Source organism: Lepidochelys kempii, chromosome 17 (assembly GCF_965140265.1).
Source record: "Lepidochelys kempii isolate rLepKem1 chromosome 17, rLepKem1.hap2, whole genome shotgun sequence".
Classification (NCBI taxonomy): domain Eukaryota; kingdom Metazoa; phylum Chordata; order Testudines; family Cheloniidae; genus Lepidochelys; species Lepidochelys kempii.
In genome coordinates, this window is record NC_133272.1 from 20043035 (window position 1) to 20062674 (window position 19640).

Sequence of the window (19640 nt, forward strand, 5' to 3'; positions counted from 1 at the left end):
ATTCTCTGGCTCCCCAGTCAGGAAAAACAGTGTAGTGCAGCTTTCAACCAGCAATGCTGCTGTGAGGGAGGGGAATATACTGCGGCATGCAGTAGATTCCTTTCACACCTCCCTTGAGCCTTACACACTTTCCTTCCTGTGACCCTATTCTCTGTCCCTCTCCCCCCCCCTTTGCTATGAGGAATTTGGAAAGAAGCACTGAACCCAGTCCTGGTGAATTCAGACTTCGCGAATTTCCCTTTATAGTGACGTAGGAAGAAAGGCCAGAACCACAAAGGTATGTAGGCTCCTAACTTCCGTACCTTTGAGGATCTGGGTCAAAGTCCCCTGTTGAGCCAGTGCATCAAAATAGATAGACTAATTCTAGCGTTAGTGAAATTGCTGCTTAGAGTAAAGGTGCTCAGTAGAAACGATGGCTTGCCTAGATGTGGTTCACACATTTTATATAGTTGAATATGTCCTAGTGACTGGGATGCTGGTGGGGGATGGGGTGGGAGGGGAGGATCTGTCCAAATGATGGAGAAATAAGAGACACTGGTTGCCAGGGTAAGAAATAATTATTTCTTAAAAGAAGTAGAGGTTAGTGATATTGCAGATAAGAACTATAAGAGTAAAATTTCCAATTGTCTCACAAGGAGTTTTGGGTACTTTATGGACATAAACTAACCCGCAGCAGTCACTAACTAGGCCCCCATGTGAATTCTTCTGCTGGATCCCCGAGAAGAATGCACTCCCGTAATGATTCACTTGGGAGTGAATGACCTTAGTGTACGTTTTTCCATCAGGAGCACCAATGCAGTGCTCCCTCAGAGAGAACTGGTTGGATTAGCATAAAGTGAAAATGCTTAGCCAGAGAGAGCGGAAACCACAAGATGAAGTTTGAAAAACCATTCAAAGTCTTAAGCGTGCAGGTTCTGCTCTGCGGCTAGAATGGACAGACATCACTTCGGAGCTTTGTGGTTTTCTTCCCAGCAGCTGCACCCCAGGCACTTGAATGGACCGTAGCGTCCGCTGCTAGCTGTCCTCATCTGACCAAGGACCTAGCAACATGTGCCCAGACGTCTCCGTCCGTAAAGCCAGTGCGCCAGGTACTTGTTCTTCTGTCTCTGCCATTACCATCCATCACTGCCATTATAAACAAGTCCTTCTCAACCACCATCCTCTGCCCTCCCCTAGGACTATGCTACCGTTACATTCATGAGTGGATGGGACCAGCCATTGCTGCCGATAGGTTAGGCTGGTGATTAGCACCCTGAACACCATCACTATGATTGGCAGTGTCATGGCCCACTACAAGAACTCCTTCTCTCCTATGTACTCAGTTTCTATAGGTGGTAGCTCATCTTTCTGTCCCTGTCAGCTGGAGGAGCCTTTGTAGCCCAGGAAAGAATGAGCTGCTTTACACTGAAGGGATCATTCCATCCATGATAAAAAAACAAACTCTGCATCCCTATGCTGCATTCACTAAGGTCGTTCCTTTTGTTCCATAGATGCAACCCTACCTTCTCACCTGACGTGCACGGTGCTTGTTGGGTTGGAGTTTGTCGTCCCTTGTGCTCTGCTCCTCAACCTAACTGATGAAGCTGCATTGGGTGCATGGTTTGACAGGCGTGTGAGAATACATTTTCAGAGGAGATCACATACCCCGCATGCTCCTTTGAAGATGCAGTGTGTACCAAAGACCCTGCAGGCTTATTCATAAGCCGACTTCATTGCCCAGCTCCTGGCAGAAAGGGTCTAGTTATGCAAAGATGCAGCTTACATGTGTGTGCTTATTACTCCCATGAATGGACTGACTTGGATGCCATAGCTCTTAAGATTGATCCTTCATGGCTTGCGACTCTGTACCTGTACCTAAGGCAGATAAATCAGATTGTTTTAGCACAGTAGGGCTAAATTCATTGCTGATGGAACTCCTCTGAAGCCAGCGGAGCTTCACCAGTAATGAGCTAGGCTCATGATGTACCAAAAGTCAACGGATTCCAACTGGCCCTGAACAGCGTTGTTTATGTCTCTAATTCAGCCTGTAATGCATGTATTGTGTCTATACTGCTGCAGCCAGTGGTCTAGGCATGCCCCAAGCTTACCATTTGCATGTTTTCTGGTGAAGATTCCCTGGGGCAACATTTTACTGCCTGATGATAAAAATGAGGCCAGAAAAATCTGTAAGCGGAATGGTACCAATGTGAAATTCAGCTTCCTTGGGTAACATGCTGCCAGCAGCATTCACATTTACACTGCTGGGTAATGGAGCAGCAGAGGGTATGCGGCACCCGCTTCAACACGACTACAGTCAAAGAAAAATCGATAAAAGCCACTAAGGAAGAACTGAGGAGAGAGAATGGGGAATAAAACTAATGCACTGAACATCAATAAAGGTTAGGGGAGCAGGGGAAAGGAGATGCTTCTGATTTCATTAAGGAGCAGATCAGTGGGTTTAGATGTCTGGCTCGCCTTTGGGTGAAGGAAGAGTGTACACAACCCAGAGGAAATCACTGGACACAGGAATCAATACTTTAAAATACTGTGTACGCCTGTATAAAAACATTTTGCCTTGCTGGAGCAGCTTCCTAGCCCAGATCTCAAAAGGCTTTAGTGCATTTACCCACACACCATGTAGGTGGATAGATATCACTTTACAATCGGGGAAACAGAGGCCCAAGGCAGACAAGCTAATAATAGTTTCAGCTAATGAGGAGAGCCCCCGGAATGCTTATACTTCCTACATCGAGTGTTCCATGAAGCCGAAGCATTGCCCATCATGCAACTTCTGTGCATCCTCACATTCCTTCCCACTTGGATCCTGCATCAATTTCCCAAGGTTCCCTGGTGATGCACACCACACAGGCCCACTCTAAGTATTCTGGTAGAGAGTCACTGTGACTGACTAGTTCTGGCTGTTCACTGATTTAATAAATTGATGGGTTTGGTAGCTAGCAAGGGGGCACGGGATTGCATATGGCTTCAGTCATCAGCCCAGGCTGTGAGCAGAATGAGGAGCAAGGGGAGCAGAAATGCATGAGGGTAAGGCCTTTATTTTTCCAGTGTGTTTGAATCCAAGCATATGCATTAAGAAAACAATGGCCCAACTCATCCCCTCCCCATTCTCCTCTTGTTGGATGGAAACGGTGCAGCAATGGACAGAGATCAGCACTTGGATAAAAGCGAGGTGTCTGTAACTTACTCCAGGTAGGATAACGGTCGCATGGAGGCAGAAGTGATTTCTTCTCCCTCCCTTGAGATGGTTAGTATTACTGTGATTGACAAGCTGAAGGTCTTACCAGGTTCTCCAGTGACAGCAGTAGCCAACATATTTATTTCATCTGGCAAGGAGGGTGTGAACCTTCCTCTCCAGTACAGACCTCGCTTGTACAACTAATCAGCCTTTCACCACTAGCTCGAATGATAGTAACGCACTGTAAAGTGAGCTCCACTTGAAGACTACTTGACATTCCAGCTAATGAAGAAAGCAGCCGCCCACCGGTGGTTCTCATACAAAGCACACAACTCCTGTCTCCAGGGTCTGCACTGGTGGCTTCCAGTTAGTTTCCAGGTGCAATTGAGGGGGCTGACTTTGACCAACAAAGCCCGGCATGATTTATGCACTCAGAAGATGCTTCAGTCTTCATGCTTGATCCTGGGAAGTGAGCTCAGCTGGGCTGCTCTCCAAGTCTGAACAGCTGGAGGGTCCTTGGCTGCAGCACACGTCCCCCGTCCGTCCAACAAAGGCCTGGCTTCTTGACCAGCTTGGTGCAAGGGCTTGATTTACCCTGGCTTTTCACCCAACAGGGAGGGCAGAGTAAGGGAAGTCCCTTTTAGCTGAATTTTTGCAAGCTCGTTATACCTTGGGGATGTCCTTCACTGCTCTCACCGCGATGGACATGGGAGCAACTTTTAGAAGTCAATATTTTAGTGGCTATGCCTTTCCACGAGCATATACCATTAAATCACGTCTGCCAGACCCCGCGTTCAGCAATGATGAGAAGAGTTAACGTTCCCTATTGCCTCTGCAGTACCAGCTTTCACCCGTGGGTGTCTCTCTTCACCAGCTAACAAAACTAGCATGCTGTAGCTAGCCAGCCTTCACCAGGACAGCGGTGGGGCTCCACCAGTGATGAATGTGATCTCCAGACACTATAGAAGACACACTCCGGTTTTTGGTTTTGGCCAGGAAATCAGATGAGGCTACTAAGTTGTTTGCTTTTCAAATTAAACTAAAAGGTTACATTTTACATGGAAAAGTATATAAAGCAGCCAGTACCAATGCTCATCTCTAGGCTACAGCATTTGGAAATATTTCTGGTAGAGCCTATTGGTTTGTAGGCAAAAGGCCTCACACTTGTCAGTGACCAATGGTATGGTAAAAATATAGGCATGTGTTTGACTAACAGTGGTCACTCACCCCTTGATTTTATCCCTATTGCTAGTGTTTCTTCCAGGCTGTTAAAGAAAATCAGAACAAAAACTCTAGAAAAGCATCTTATCGGTCACTAAATACAGTCACAGTAGAAATGTTTCCAGCTCCTAGGGAAGAGGTATGCCATCGCATAAGTCATCTTTTGAAATGTGGTGGCACACAGTGAATTGTAGTGTTCGCGAACGAGATGGTAACCGCAGCCACCTCCAGCAGGAACACACACGGGTTCTGTGACCAGCCACATCTTCTTCAGAGAGCTCCGCCCAGGGACCTCCATCTTCACATGCAACACCCCTGGCTATTCCAACCCTGGCCCGCAAGGTCCTAATTTTGTACCTCAATCTTCTCTCAATGTCTCTGTCTTCTGAAGGTGGTTGCCAGTCAGCTATGATACGAACATTAACACCTGGTAGTGGAGCATCAGCGCAGAGGTACCTTGCCCTTTCAGACACTGACAGGGGACGAAAATGTAGGAGTAGGCGATGGATAAATATTGATGTTAGCGCCTAACCCAGCCCTTCTCGCCTGACCCAAGAATCCAGATGCGGAACAGAACAGAAACCATCATATTCTCCCTGATACACAGTTTTCTTTTACTTTGGTGCCTATAGTAATGTTAGGCACTGAATTATGAGGATAGAAAAGGTGCTGAATGAAGTGAAAACTAAGTACTTCAACACACCATAAAATAAGCAAATTTCACCTCCCTCTAAGAGCCGAAGTTATCCTCATTTTAGAGATGGGGAAGCAAACTGATGAATGGACTTTCCATCCAGGGTAATACAGTGAGAAGTGACAGAGCTGGGACTAGGACACAGATCTTTTCATAGAATCATAGAATATCAGGGTTGGAAGGGACCTCAGAAGGTCATCTAGTCTAACCCCCTGCTCAAAGCAGAACCAATCCCTAATTTTTGCCCCGGATCCCTAACTGGCCCCCTCAAGGATTGAACTCACAACCCTGGGTTTAGCAGGCCAATGCTCAAACCACTGAGCTATCCCTCCCCCCTGCTCTTTTGAGTCCCAGTACGCTGATCTAACTAGCGGACACCGCCCACAACCCCCTGCTTATGTTAGTTGTCTCCGATACTAATTTTGGCACCAAAGAGAATTCTAAAAGCTCATCAAATGCTGCATAGAAGGGTAACAGCTAAATTCCATTTGATTCAGTCCAGTCCATTTTAAAGGCCCTTCTCAAGCCTTGGACTTTATTAATTAATATACAGTAGCTTAAGTCTACCCTCATACTCCCCAGGAATATCCTAAATCTCTTAAATAAGATTCACCCACCCCTTTTGCAAATATCTAGGACGGTCTCATGAATCAAAGCTGGCATTGTGGCCAGCATGCAAAGTTACTGTGGGTGCCTGCCATAGAGACTATGTGACAGCAACATGATTGGGGAAGGCAGCCCGTGTGGCTGATGCTAATTAGAGACTCTAGCAGATGGAACTGCTGCTATTCTGAGTGGCAGAAAATGCCACCGCATAATTCACTCCACCGTCCCCCGAATCTCAGCTCAGATTCCAAGGCCAGAAAGGACCATTGTGATCATCTTATCTGTCCTCCTCTGTAACACAGGGCACAGAACTTCCAAGGCATAACTATAAAAAACAGATCTCTCTCTTCCCCATCTCCATTTAAACAGTGCTGTTAAATTAAATCGGTGTCAGGTCACCGGAAACCCAGCATGTGGGTCCTGGCTATACTGCAACTGTAAATGAGTCAGGGACCTACCTTAGTCCCTGTAGTCAGGTTAACACCCAACTAGTCCAGTGTTTTGACCATTAGTGCCCATCTACACTACAGTATAATTGAGTCAAGGGACAAGTATGTTGTAACCAGGCCGGTGGCTGTAGCATAGAGAGATGAGGTTGTAGCCACAATGTGTAGTGAGGAATCCACATGAGAATGAGGGACAGACAGGTAGTGGTCACTGCCTTCAGCCAAGATTAAAAAATGTATCAAAATTCAAAAGGAATATAAATAAAAGAAAAAACCTGAGCATTGGAAAAAATGTCTCTAAGCAGACTCTGCAGTGGGACAGAAAACTCAGGGGATGCCGTCGACTGTCTGATTTGACCCTGCACCCTCAGTTAAAATCAAATGAATCCTTTTGAAGCAGTCTCCTTTCTCAGCAGCACTCCACTGAAAGCTGTTCACACAAGGGCCTGCGAGGGGAGGAGGGTCCTGCTCCTCTTTGGATGATCAGTGTATTTGGACTCCTGAAAGTTCAGCTGGCATTTTCGCTGCAGGGGAACCTGATGCATACTGAAACTGGGCCTCCAAGTTCTCCATCCCCATGGGTATCCGAGAATCAGGCAGACATGCACCGTGGGGGGAATGGGGATCAGCTGGTTGGCAGCCGTGTCCAGGTGAGGCACCGAAGTGGCCCTGCACATAGAATTTCCCAAAGGCAGGGTTGGTTGGGTAAGGGGGGGGACCCTGGATGTGCCCTGGTGTGCAGTTGGGCCAGGGTCCTAGGCTCTGGGCACTGGGGTGCTGCAACTGAGCCACAGGAAGGGCTGGAGGTGAAGAGCAATAGTAGCTCTGGGTGGGGTATGAGCCTGGCACTGGATTAATCCTGAAAAGGGGAAAGAAAAATTACAGTGTGCTCACATCTGGCATTTCCAAATATCTACAAGCGCCCGTCGGGCAGACTCCTCTCCGACTCCACTACTCAGAACCGTCATTACAGTCAATCCCCATCACAACAGGCTGAGCTCAGCTGCCACTTCTTTGCAATTAAATAAAAGCAGGGTGGTCAGCCACCCACTAGAGACATTTCCATACCCCTCAGTGGAGAAAATACACGGCCATAGTCTTGTGGAACAAGCACGCATGGAACTCCAGGCAAGGTAAGAATTCTGTATGCATCTCCTGTGCCTCCATTTAAGGTGTGTGTCTTTTAACCATTCACTTGCTGAGTGCTATTTAGCAACATGTCATGAAGGCTTTAGGAGAAGAGAAAAATAGGTAGTTCTGAGCTGCAAGGGCAGTTATTAGTAAAATGAATAATTCGGGAGTGAGGGGATTCAGAAACGGCAACTGCTAACAGGTGGTGTGACTCAGCAGGATGAATCAGACCAGGAGATGCTCTGCCCAACAGGTAATAAAGGAATGATCCTTCTGGGTATTTGGCAGTTGTGGTCTTTGTGACTCCCCATTCTCCAGGGCGAGTACTGATCAACCCGGGAGAATGAGGAGTCACAAAGACCACAACTGCCAAATACCCAGAAGGATTGTTCCTTTAATGACCTCGACATCAGTTCTTGCATTCATGGGCCACAAAACATTATGCAAAAGCATACAACGCTGTAGAAATCTATTCTGTCTGGTTGTGAACTTTATATTTGATCTTGAATCTTAGCAGACAGGTGGAACAACAGATGGCAAAAAACCTAACGGTTGCTTTGGTTTTTTACAGGGGGATAAACTTAAGTTGCAGAAATAAGAATAGGATTTGTGTTTGGTAAATAAAGTTACATTCAAGCATAGCTCAGTTAATCTGGAAAGTCCTAGAAACACCTTCCCCCACAGACATTTATTGATAGCTAACGTTTGTATAACATCTTGCATCCAAAGGAGTCTGTATTTCATCTCGCCCAAGACACGGAGCCTTCAGAAGCACAGCACTGGCTTTCATCAACAAAGACATCATTATTGTAATAGTACAGTAGCTTCATGGCTCCAGTAGAAGTCCTGGCCCCATTGAGCTAGGCACAGTACAAAAGCACAGCAGAAGTCAGTCCCTGCCCCAAAGAGCTTAAAGGCACCGGGTCAGTATAACCCCCCGAGGTACAAACTTCCTCCAGCTCCCCAGCTTTCCTTGGGCTCGTCTATATGGAGAGGTAGTGCATGATAAGCTGGGGTGTAATCTACAGTGCTGTAACCCACCATGCGCTATCTATCCACATGGACCCTGCTACCAGGCACTAGAATCATAGAATATCAGGGTTGGAAGGGACCTCAGGAGGTCATCTCGTCCAAGCCCCTGCTCAAAGCAGGACCAAGCCCCAATTTTTGCCCCAGATCCCTAACTGGCCCCCTCAAGGATTGAACTCACAACCCTGGGTTGAGCAGGCCAGTGCTCAAACCACGGAGCTCTCCCCCCGCCCCACAAAGTTCCATCCTGCTGTAGATCAAAGCCCACTATGGAACTTTTAGCACATGGCAGGTGCACAGCAGACTACAGCACTGTAGATCTACACCCCAGCTTCCCACCTATCAACTTTTCATAGAAACAAGCCCTTTGTCTCCCTTGAAAGCATTGTCATGGCATGTTCCAGTTTAGCGAAGGAGATCTAGTGACACTGCCCGAGGTATTATTGTTACAGGCATGGTTTTATACCTCAGATGTCCCCCTTTGGTCATAAGAGAACAGCTGTAATCATGGGGAAATACTTCTCTGTTAGAGAACTCACTACAGTTATTCAGATACATAGAAGTTTAACCCTACTAAAAAAATCCTGCTCTGTTCACTGAGATTGGAATGTTGGTAGTAAAGGTGCTTTAGAATGGGATAAATTTCTAAATGTATCAGAAGACAAGTGAGCACTCACAGCTACAGGACATAATGGGACTTGGAAGGCCCTGAACTCTATTTCTGCAGAGAAATCTTCCCTCTACACTGGAAATGTGCTCTGTAATGAAGACAACGACAAATTAATAATGGATACCGTGTTCTTATATCAAGCCTTTCATCAGAGGACTCTCAAAGTGCTGTATAAGTCCAGTATCCCAACATTCCTATGAGGTAAAGTGAGGCTCAGTGATTTGCCAAAGGTCACCAGTGAACAAAAGCCATATGTCCTGTGTAAAGTTTTAATCATTAGATCCCAGTCCCTCCTCTAACACGGGAGACAATACTGTGGAAATCATGATATAGCTTTGCAAGGTCATTTCACACCAGCGCTTGTTGTCAGACCACACTCCCTACACATCACAGCTGCAGCCTTTCTTTGGGATTATCGGGAGTGTTATTGGAGTTCATGTACTTACTTCCTACTCTGGGAGACTCTTCTCTCTGCTAAAGACCCTGGAATATACTTCAGCCCTGGTATTCTCTTCAGCAGGCTGAAAGGGAACTTCTGATCCAGCCTAGATACCACCGACTCTGGGAGATCCAAACAGAAGCAGTAGCCAAGACCATCTGAGTTTAGCAGCGTGTTAAGGAAGACTGTGGAAGGTGCAAAATGGAATTAACTTTCTACATACAACCACTCTAAATACACCACCTTTTTACCACCAAATCAAGGCTTCTCTCAAGGCGGAATGTCTGGAAAAAATTTCCCCTCAGTTTTCAGACCCAATGAGCACCGTGACTCTCCTGAACGCATTCCTTACGTACACAAAAGCCTCACTGACTGCAATGGAAGTGAGGGGTGTAAAATAAATGCAGGATCAGGCCCCTCTGAGCAACAATAAACCTAAGAGTCACTAAGCAGTCTACAGAAAGCCATGAACCCGCACAACAAAAAGTCAGCGAGCCTAAGCAATCAGAATTTAGCATTTTTTCCTACTCCTTCCCCAGCACAAGTCAGGCTCCACACATGCTCTTTTCACTGGTTAAACAGGTTATCACACCTGAAAAGGATACAGACTTTCCCAACTATGAGGCCACATATGTTACTCAGGAGTGAGGAGTGGGGAATAAACCATGCCACGCAGAGCATTAACCAGGGCACCAGCACCATAGGAACATTAACCCCAAAGAGTGGTGCCCTTCTCATGCGTGAACGTGTGGTGGACACTGCCAACATGGCAAAAGCAACTGGTGTAAATCCTTTGGCATCTTCCACCTCTGACACCCCAGAGACGACAGCCTCAAATAAGAGATACAACAGGGCCGAAGAAATGGCAAAAGCAAAGGTGACGAAGCAATGCTTCACTGTGCCTACGTTCTTCTCAAAGCTGCCAGCAAAGTACCAGATGATAACGCCACTGCATACCAGGGATATCAGATCTTCATAGACAAAGATATAGGTCACCAGTCTGTGAACTGAGCAGACAGTCCTTTTAGAGAGGTACAGACAGCAGTGAGTTTGCTTTAGGCCATTTACTATGTTAAGTTTGATCAGAAGAGGAGAAAATAAAATAGGAAACCACAGGACTTTTTTGTTTGTTTTTTAATTCTATCAGGCTGGAGAAGAATCTTCCACAGAATGGGGTGGAAAACAAACAGCTTGGGGCATTTAAATCTAGCCTGGACAATGCGCCAACTGCAGTCAGGATTAGTGCTGTGCTAGCCCCGGGGACATTTTCTTTCTGCTGCTTGGCCCAGCACCAGCATTTGGGAAAGTGTAATAGTCTGGAAATATCTGAATTGGTCTTGCCAAAAATTTTTTAGCCCTGTCAGAATAAGAGGCGCACCAGACCTTAAAATTACATCAATCTAATTGTGGTCTTATTTCTTTCACTTAAACTGTAACACATTAGTAGCTGATATTTCTTCTTTGGACCGTCAGAAGGATGCTGACAGGTTTGTAAGATATCATACCTTAGAAGTGCCACAGGACCCTCAGACTATCAGTTCTTTCTTCAGCACTGGGCTGCGACTGAACATAGTAAATCACAGACCTCAGACCCATACAATTTTCAATCTGTGGGCAGGATTTGGTGCCCCAACAAGTCCTCCTCCCACTCTAACTTCTGAGATTCTTATAATATGTAAAATGAAAGAGAATATTGTCTGATACAACTGGTTAGGACCAAAGAGAAGGTAAGAAGAGTACATTACAGATGAAGTTAACCAGAGCAGAAACACAAAAATCATTCAGTACTGGAGGGTGGACAACATGGGGATTAAGGGCATGAACAAAAGGGTATATGGGGAAAGTGAAGAATGGAAGGGCAGATTCTTTAAGCTCCTGAGATCTTAACCTCACCCCCCTACCAGAACATTCTGGAACTCAGGAACTCTCCCTTCACCCCACATCACACAATTACCAGCTTCTAAGGTGTTAACATTGCAACCTAGAAGGACAGGTCCCCAAATGAGGAGAGTTCTCCACTGAGGCTATGGTGTTCCAGCGTGAGAAAGGACCTCGGGGAGAGGTGTGTGACAGAGAAGTGGGTACCGAAACAGTGTAGGGCAGGAAATATCAATAGTATTATGCAACTGTCCAGCAGCTTTGGGTGGACAGATCCATCTCTTGGCGATGAGGAGGCCCCAGGATGTGGAGGCCCCTTTGAAGAAGGGGGGTGTGTGCAGAGGGGCATGCCTGGAAAAGTACCCCAGGGCTGGTGGATTTCTACAGCTGGTGAGAAGGGAGGTGGACCCCAGGATGCAGAAGGAGGTTTCCAGCAGATAGGACGCGGAGGGGGGAGTGTCCCATGGTGGCGGGTGTACTGGAGGAAGGGTCTCCTGGGGCATGATCCCGAGGTAGGGGGGCCCCAAGCCAGGAGAGAGGCCCGCAGGGGGCGAGGGGGCCCCAGGATGCGGGGGGGGGCATGGGAGGGGAGGATGCACGAGGGGTGGGGAGTCCTGGGCGACCGGTGGCCGATGGGGGGGGGCAGCTCCCGAGCGGCCGTCCCGGGCGGACCCCATGGAGGCGGGAGGTCTCCTGGCCTCACCTTCCCCATCGCGCACCGGCCCGGGCCGCAGCGAGCCAGCGGAGGGGGGAGGCGGCTCGGTGGCCCCAGCCCAGCGCAGCAGGCCGGGCCCGGACACCAGCAGGGACAGCAGCCCGGTGAGGAAGGCGGCGGTGGGGAAGCACGGCCAGGCCCCCGCCCAGCGGCTCTTCCCCGGCCGGGCCAGCATCCTCCCCTTCGGCTCGGGGCCAGCGTCCGGCCGCGGCCCGGCTTCTTCCGGGTTCGGGCCCCCTTCCGCTTCCGCCGCTGCCGCTGCCGCTTCCGCTTCCGGGGGAGGCGGGCGGGGTCGTGCGGTTGCCGTAGCAACGGGGCGCGAGGCCCGCCCCAGGCCTCGCCCGCTCCCGCAGCGCCCTGGGCAGGGAGCCGCGCGGGGCCTAGGCCCCGGCCCAGGCCTCTCGCTCTGGCCTGCGGTGCCAGTGACGTCTCCCCCCCCCCCCCGGCCTGCGCCACGCCCAGGCGGGTCAAAGCCAGGCCCCAGGCGCTGGAGGCGGGGTGCCGGCCCCGGCCCCGCGCCGCCGGGGGACCCCCAGAGCCACCCTGCGGGGCGTTGGGCCGCCGGCGGAGACTCGGGCGCCACCCCGTCGGTCCCGTCTTGGCCCCGCTCCCAGGGCGCCTGGCAGGGAGTCAGTGCAGGGGGGAGCCTGGCGTTGGCTGTTATTGGACAAGAGCGAAAGCGCATTTCCTGGGCCGGCGCACGCCAAGAGTTTCCCTTAGCAAGAGACTGTGTAGAAACGGCCTCGCCGGCCTCCCCTGGGCGCCGCTCTTCGTCCTCCCCAACCCCCCTCTCGCGGCTGTTCCCCCTCTCGGCTCGCCTCTTCCTCACCCGTCCCCCACCCCTAAATCTGGACCCTCCTCTCTACCTTAGGTGGCCCCCCAGAACTGTCGAGTCCCAACCCCGAACAGTCCTTCGGACGAAGAAAAGGGGGACTTGTGGCACCTTAGAGACTAACCAATTTATTTGAGCATGAGCTTTCGTGAGCTACAGCTCACTTCATCGGATGCATGCCGTGGAAACTGCAGCAGACTTTATATATACACAGAGAATATGAAACAATACCTCCTCCCACCCCACTGTCCTGCTGGTAATAGCTTATCTAAAGTGATCATCAGGTGGGCCATTTCCAGCACAAATCCAGGTTTTCTCACCCTCCACCCCCCCCGCCCCCCAAACTCACTCTCCTGCTGGTGATAGCCCATCCAAAGTGACAACTCTTTACACAATGTGCATGATAATAAAGTTGGGCCATTTCCTGCACAAATCCAGGTTCTCTCACCCCCTCACCCCCCTCCCAAAAACCACACACACAAACTCACTCTCCTGCTGGTAATAGCTCATCCAAAGTGACCATTCTCCCTACAATGTGCATAAAGTGGGCCATTTCCAGCACAAATCCAGGTTTTCTCACAACCCCCCCACCCCCATACACACACAAACTCACTCTCCTGCTGGTAATAGCTCTCCAAGTTTAAATCCAAGTTAAGCCTCACCGCGCCCCTGCGAGACAGGCTGGTGCCATTATCCCTCTTGTACAGAGGGGGAACTGGGACACAAAGAGACTAAGGGCTGGAAATGTGAAGGTCTTCGACTACCTAAAGAAATAAAAAGGCGTTGCTGAGAGAGGGGAGTGGGGGAGTATGGTGGGGGAGGAGGGTGTTGAGGATGGGAACCGAGAAGGTTATAGGGTCTTGTTGGGGACACTGGGCATGGCGACTAGGTAATTCGAGGGGATGGAAGGCCACGAGTGTCGATGAAGCCCCCTCACACTTGGCCCAAGTATCCTTGTCCCCCCCCGCCTCCGCCTCGAGGCACTCGCAGCAGTTATGCTGAGGATCTGCAACAATATGTTGCAGAGTCAGACTGCCTGAAACTAAACAAGGCCAAACAGGGCAGATATGGAAGAACAATGCTGAATAAAGCAGCTTTATGTATAGTTTAACAAATGATACAAAAAACAAGGGAACTAGCTGGTAACTGGATTGGCTGGCTATGTGGATACTTAGGGCTGCTTGCCATTGAATAAGTATGCTGAAGAAAGCATGTATAAAAACCTGTGTAACTTCTTGCTCTGGGTACAGGATTTGAGATTGTAATCTTCCTGTACCTTTTTGAAGCTTCAAATAAACTTTTCTGCTTCTCCACCCCGTTGTGATTATTGGGTGAAGCACACCGGGTAGCAAACCTCCTCCCTCCCCCCACCACTGTTGCTCGCCTCTGGCACTGGGTGCCGGCAACATTCTGATCCCAAACCCAGCAAAGTCAATGGCTTTTCTATAGGGAAGTGAAGGGAGCTTGAAAATCATCACTCCTGTTGGGCGCTTTTGAGAATCACACCAGGTGCCTATCTGCATCTGCAAGCACCTACATACCTTTACAAATTTGGCCCTAAATGACTTGCCCAGGGTCACACAGGAAGTCTACGGCAGAGCAGGAATTGCCACCGGGTCTCCCAGGCTAACATGCTAACCACTGGACCATCCTCCATGTCTTCCTTACTAATTCCCATTCAAGATCCCTCTGCTTCCCCCTCTCACTATGGGGCTGATCTAAAGTCCATTGACTTCACTGAGTTTGGGATCAGACCCTATAACCATCTCGCTTCCCATCCTCAACAATCCTCTTCCCCCACTCTAAACCCCCCACTCCCCTCTTTCAGGCACTCCCCTTCATTTTCCTAGTGTTGGAACAATGCTCTGGAAACGTAAAGGGCTATAAGACTGCTAAGCATCATTATTATTCCTTCCTCCATCTCTCTGCTGCTCTCCCACCACCAGACCCATCAGAGAGCAGTGTCCCCTTGTTGCTGAGGCCTCCAGCATTTCAAATCACTCACAAAAAAATACGTTTAGGCGACAGTATAAATGGTGTGATTTGCAGCACAAGAGGCAGCTGCACCCCGAAGCATTAGGAATAAGCCCCTTCCCCCACTTCCTGACTCCTACCAGTTCAGTGTCCCTGCAAAATGCACTGGGCGATCGTTCTGGTCACAAGAGATGACTATATATTTCCAGGCGCTCTTTTCCGCCATGTACTCGCAGTCATTAGGGTATTCCCCAGAGAGTCTGCAATTAGTGACCCTGAATTTATGAATACTTTTTTTATACTCCTGGCCCTTTATGACATGCACTTTCCCCATGGTGCATGTGGCATCGATAACCTCCTCGCGAGCATGAATGAACGTGTTGAGTTTTTTACAGCCATCTCTAGTCATTGCGATCCGCTTGTTTCTCATTTCACTGTTACATCTGTTGTGGTCTATGGTGTCCAGTAGGGTCAAATGTTTCCGTCTGAAGGCCAGGGGGTTCTGAGCGCGAGAGATGCTGATGACAGACGTAGCAATGAATAACAGACATATCAGAGACATTCCCTTCAAAGCCATGTTGCTTAGCTGGACCTAGGTTAAAAACAAAGACACAAAGGGAAGGAGACCCAAGGAAGGACTCCATAGATTTATAGATTTTAAGGCCAGACGAGGCTGTCTTTCATCTAGTCTGACCTCCTGCATTGCAGAGGCCATACAATTTCACCCAGTGATTTTTGCATCAAACATTTAACTTGTCGTTAAACTAAGAGCTTATCTTTTGGAAATCTGATCTTGATGTAAAGATCTTAAGTGATACAGAATCTACCACATCCTTTGATAACTTGCCCCAAAGGTTAATTACCCTCCGTTAAAAATGTCCACCTTTGACTTCCCACTAGCCTTAAAATGTCTCGCTGCTGCTACACCAGTGCAGCTTCACTGGCAACAGCAGGGGCAGTAGACAAGGCCGTGGCAGCCACAGGCAAGTTGACCATGGCGTTATTGAGTACTGCTGTCGGCAAAGTTCGATGATAGAGTGGCAAAATCCCCAGCACCTTGTTCACACTCAGGCTCCCATCCATCACTGCTACCTGAAATAGTAGGAAATTCCTTGGATAAAAAGCCGAGTATTGTCCTAGCTGCAGAATATTATTTGCTGAGCACCAGTGCTTGGTGCTGTACATAGGAGACAGTCTATGCTCCACGTGGCTTACAGTCTGAGACTGGCATTGCTAATACAGTATTGCTGGCCATGTTAGTGCCTAAATAGAGAGACATAATACAGAGCAAACACAGCAATGGGGGCCGGGGATTCCTAACTCATGGGGACTAGTATCTGTTAGATATTTTTCTGGCTATGTCTTTCTAAGCAGCTCAGCTTTCCAAACTGCTACAACCAGACATAACTAGAACGTCTCATAGGGGGGTTATCCATAACTCTACTGTTTTTATGTCCCCATAGTTTTTTTTTTTCTGCTGTATGACAACTTTGTTTTGCAACTGCAAATGTTTGTATAATAAACGTGTATTTAAAGGCTCTCTGCCTGATGTCTAAAGGTGTACACGTCAGATTGCTTCCTGCAGGTGTATTATATCATCATCATCATTGCAAATCTCAAAGGGACACGGCCTGCTGGCAAATCGAGCACCACCCAGATTGATCTCTGGCAAGGTGCTCTGATTGCATATTCAGTTTGTTTATGTCCATCACTGGCAATCTTCTCCCACCACCAGGGCTGGGCTAAGTGTTAATTGCAGAACTGCCTGTGTCCTAAGCAGGGGAGCATTTATTAGTAGGGCTTCTGATTTTCAGACTTAACCGATAAACACCCCCATGCTAGATATACTGTATATGAAATCAGTGTTTATCCAATAAACACCAGAAATGGTTACTCAATGTGTGTTGACTTCACTCCTTTCCCCACCATGCAGTTTGTTTATACAGGTGAAGTCTCTGCTCCCTGGCTTGTATCTAATGGCTTGTCTACACAGAGCAGTAATGTGGACTACAGGGGTGTGATTTCCAAAGTGCACTGACATGTTGTGTATTAATTGGTCCATTTAGACTCTGCTGGTGCATACTAAAGGTTCCCTAGTGTACTTTAACCTTGTGCTATTTGAAACACTACTACGCATATATCCAAAAAGAAAGCCCTTAACTAAAATGCAGCCACCTCCAGCCTGAAGCATGGTAGCTACTTCACAGTGCACAACTCTATACAATGTACACAAGTCAAACCGCAGGGAGCAATTTAGGCCTCCATCCTGCAAAGGCTTAGGTCTGTCCTTAGCTGTTATGCACTCTGATGTGTTCCATCAACATCAGTGAGATTATTCACAGCATACAAAGTTAAGCACATGCATTTATCTTTGGAGCCTTAGGTTGGCAGTTTGGGATTATCTGAGCTGGAACTTGGCCATGGACACCCCTGTTCTTGTGACAAGTGAAACAGGATCTATGAAACGAGCACATATCCAGGACCTCTGTGTTGTATGAAAGTTAAAAGGATAATTGCTCTCACATTTAAATGGAATTTAGCTGAAAGAAATACAGTATATAACTTCCCAGGATACAATGTTTAGCAGGAAAAGGTAGAAATGGTTTGAACTATTTTAGACTTTTAGAGCCTGGCGGGAGATGAGCGGAGCATGGGGAACAGATTTTCAGAAGTTTCAAATTACTTTCTTCGTCTTCGTCTTCTTCTTCAAAATTAGCTTTAAAATAAAGCAATTTTAGCTTTGGCACCAAGGGGCCAGACAGCATCAATGACTCAGGCCTCCTGAGTCTGTTCTATTTGCTAGAAGCACCTGGGGTTGTTTAAAGGGCAAAGACATGTAACTGACTGTGCGCCTGTATCCGAATTAGAACTCTTTTGCCCCGGTAACAGTGCAGGATTCTCTGACGGGTGCAGGGATTCTGAGTGGTGCTGGAGAGAGCTGTCTGAGAACTCCATAAGCTGCTGATTTTGATCTCTATCATCCTGCTGCTGGCTGCCGAGTGCTGTGTAAAATCTGGTCCTTACTTAGGTGCCTAAATGGGAGTTGAGCAGTTTGGAAAATCTGGCCCAATCCCAAGAGCATGTCACATGGAGAACTTCCAACGGACATGGACAATTCTTTGGGTAGAGTGCTTTGGTCCCAGCTTTACATAGTAAGGCTGGGAGCACAGAAGAAAATGCAGTTCACTGAGGGGAGAGAAAGTTGTCCAGACAGAGAGACAACACAAACCTCACTTTAATTAAATATTCTAGTCACTGCTTGTTCTACAGAAATGCTTTCACTTCCTTCTGGGCTGCGGCCATAGGATCTGCCTCCTGCTATGCCTCGAAGGAAAGAAACAACCCAACTTGTTTACCAGTCTCCTCAATCAGATCTGCTGCAATCAGAAAACTCTTTTCTTTCTCCATTTAAAAAACAGACAGAAACTCAAGTTACTTACAAGTTACGTTGTTCTTCTCCAGCTGTTGAGGGTGATCTGAAATAACAAACACATTAAGGTTTAAAAGAAAATTGTACAAACGGCTTATTTTTCCTCCAACTCATTATTTTTGAACTTGCTTTTATTTTGCTCTAGTCTTACATAGTCTTAAACTAAATCTTTGAAGTATTTTGAAGAGATCTAATCCTTAAGTTAATATATTCATAGTGATTTAAAAGAAATCAGAAAACCTTATTCCCAGTGGAGTGGGGTTTGCACTCTGAATCAATATTGTCCTAACCTTTAATTTATTAAAGATACAGATTGGGTACAGACTAAACTTCTTTGCTCAGTTTTTCTTTTAAAGTTCTCTTACCAGCTTTGAAATGGGACTTGAAATGGATTGACAGGCTTTTGTCTGTAGCGTCACACAAGCTTCTGCATCCTCTGCTGAAATGCTGTTTTGTAACTTCTGTGAGCAAAGTGAGTCAGTTAATTGGCACAGATATTCCTGTGCCCTCCGCTACAGAAGTATACTAAAAGGACTATATTTTCTCTTTCTCCAGCCGTGGAAGAACGCTACTCTTCCAAAGCTTTCATGAATCAGATCCTTGGTCCTTTTTATAGTTCACCCATTTAAAGTGCACTTTGGGAGGGACAGGAAGGGAATATAAAGTTAAAACTACGGTTAGAGGGATTTCCCTCAACCCTCCAACTTCCCTGGTTCTTGTCACGCAGACAGCAAGCAGCAAAAGACCAGAAGTCCAAAGTGCAGACAATGAGATCTTTATTGGGGTTAGTTTCCAAGCAAGCATGCTCTGAAGCCCTTCACACCAGTTGGGCTTATGTCTATATGCTGATAGAGTCTGTTCCCCAGTGTCGCCCTTCCCAGCTCTAATACTGCAGAGCATTTACCCCGCCCATATCCCCCTTCCCAGCTCTGACGCCACAGAGCCTTGCCTGTGTCCCTGTTCCCATTCCTGTTCCTCCGCCCCCTTAGCAAACATGATTCCAATTTCCCTTCCCTCCCACTTCCTGTTTGACCCCAGTTTATATAGTAATATTCTCAGCTATAACTTAACCAATCATTTTACTGAAATCTATCTAACCAGTCCTAACATATTGTAACATAATTCTCTAACCAATTATATCCCACTACCCTAATTAACTTACACCTAGCGAAATTAATTATACATTAGACAGAAATAATTAGAGAACCAGACAGATTAACAATAGAAAAATGGGGGCCATAAAGATAAAATATACAGAAATGAGGGTTTCACAACCACAACCATTGATAAGTGATTTCTTGCCAGACATAGGGTGACCAGATAGCAACTGTGAAAAAACAGGACAGGGGGTGGGGGTAATAGGTGCCTATATAAGAAAAAGTCCCCAAAAAACTGGACTG

At 47.5% G+C, this 19640-nt stretch overlaps 1 protein-coding gene and 1 long non-coding RNA gene across 2 annotated transcripts; both read right to left on the minus strand.

Moving 5' to 3' along the window:
• Positions 1 to 3015: 3015 nt before the first annotated feature.
• On the minus strand, positions 3016 to 12436 carry RHBDD2 (rhomboid domain containing 2). Its single transcript, XM_073315100.1, has 4 exons — positions 11993 to 12436; positions 10017 to 10418; positions 9419 to 9569; positions 3016 to 7001 (listed from the first exon to the last, which is right to left on the minus strand). The coding sequence occupies exons 1-4, from the start codon at positions 12177 to 12179 to the stop codon at positions 6626 to 6628; spliced, it is 1116 nt and encodes a 371-aa protein (XP_073171201.1). The 5' UTR covers positions 12180 to 12436; the 3' UTR covers positions 3016 to 6625.
• Positions 12437 to 14637: 2201 nt separating this feature from the next.
• LOC140899491 (uncharacterized) lies at positions 14638 to 19111 on the minus strand. Its single transcript, XR_012155352.1, has 3 exons — positions 18606 to 19111; positions 18251 to 18286; positions 14638 to 15402 (listed from the first exon to the last, which is right to left on the minus strand). It is a non-coding gene; the product is annotated as an uncharacterized lncRNA (long non-coding RNA).
• Positions 19112 to 19640: the final 529 nt, after the last annotated feature.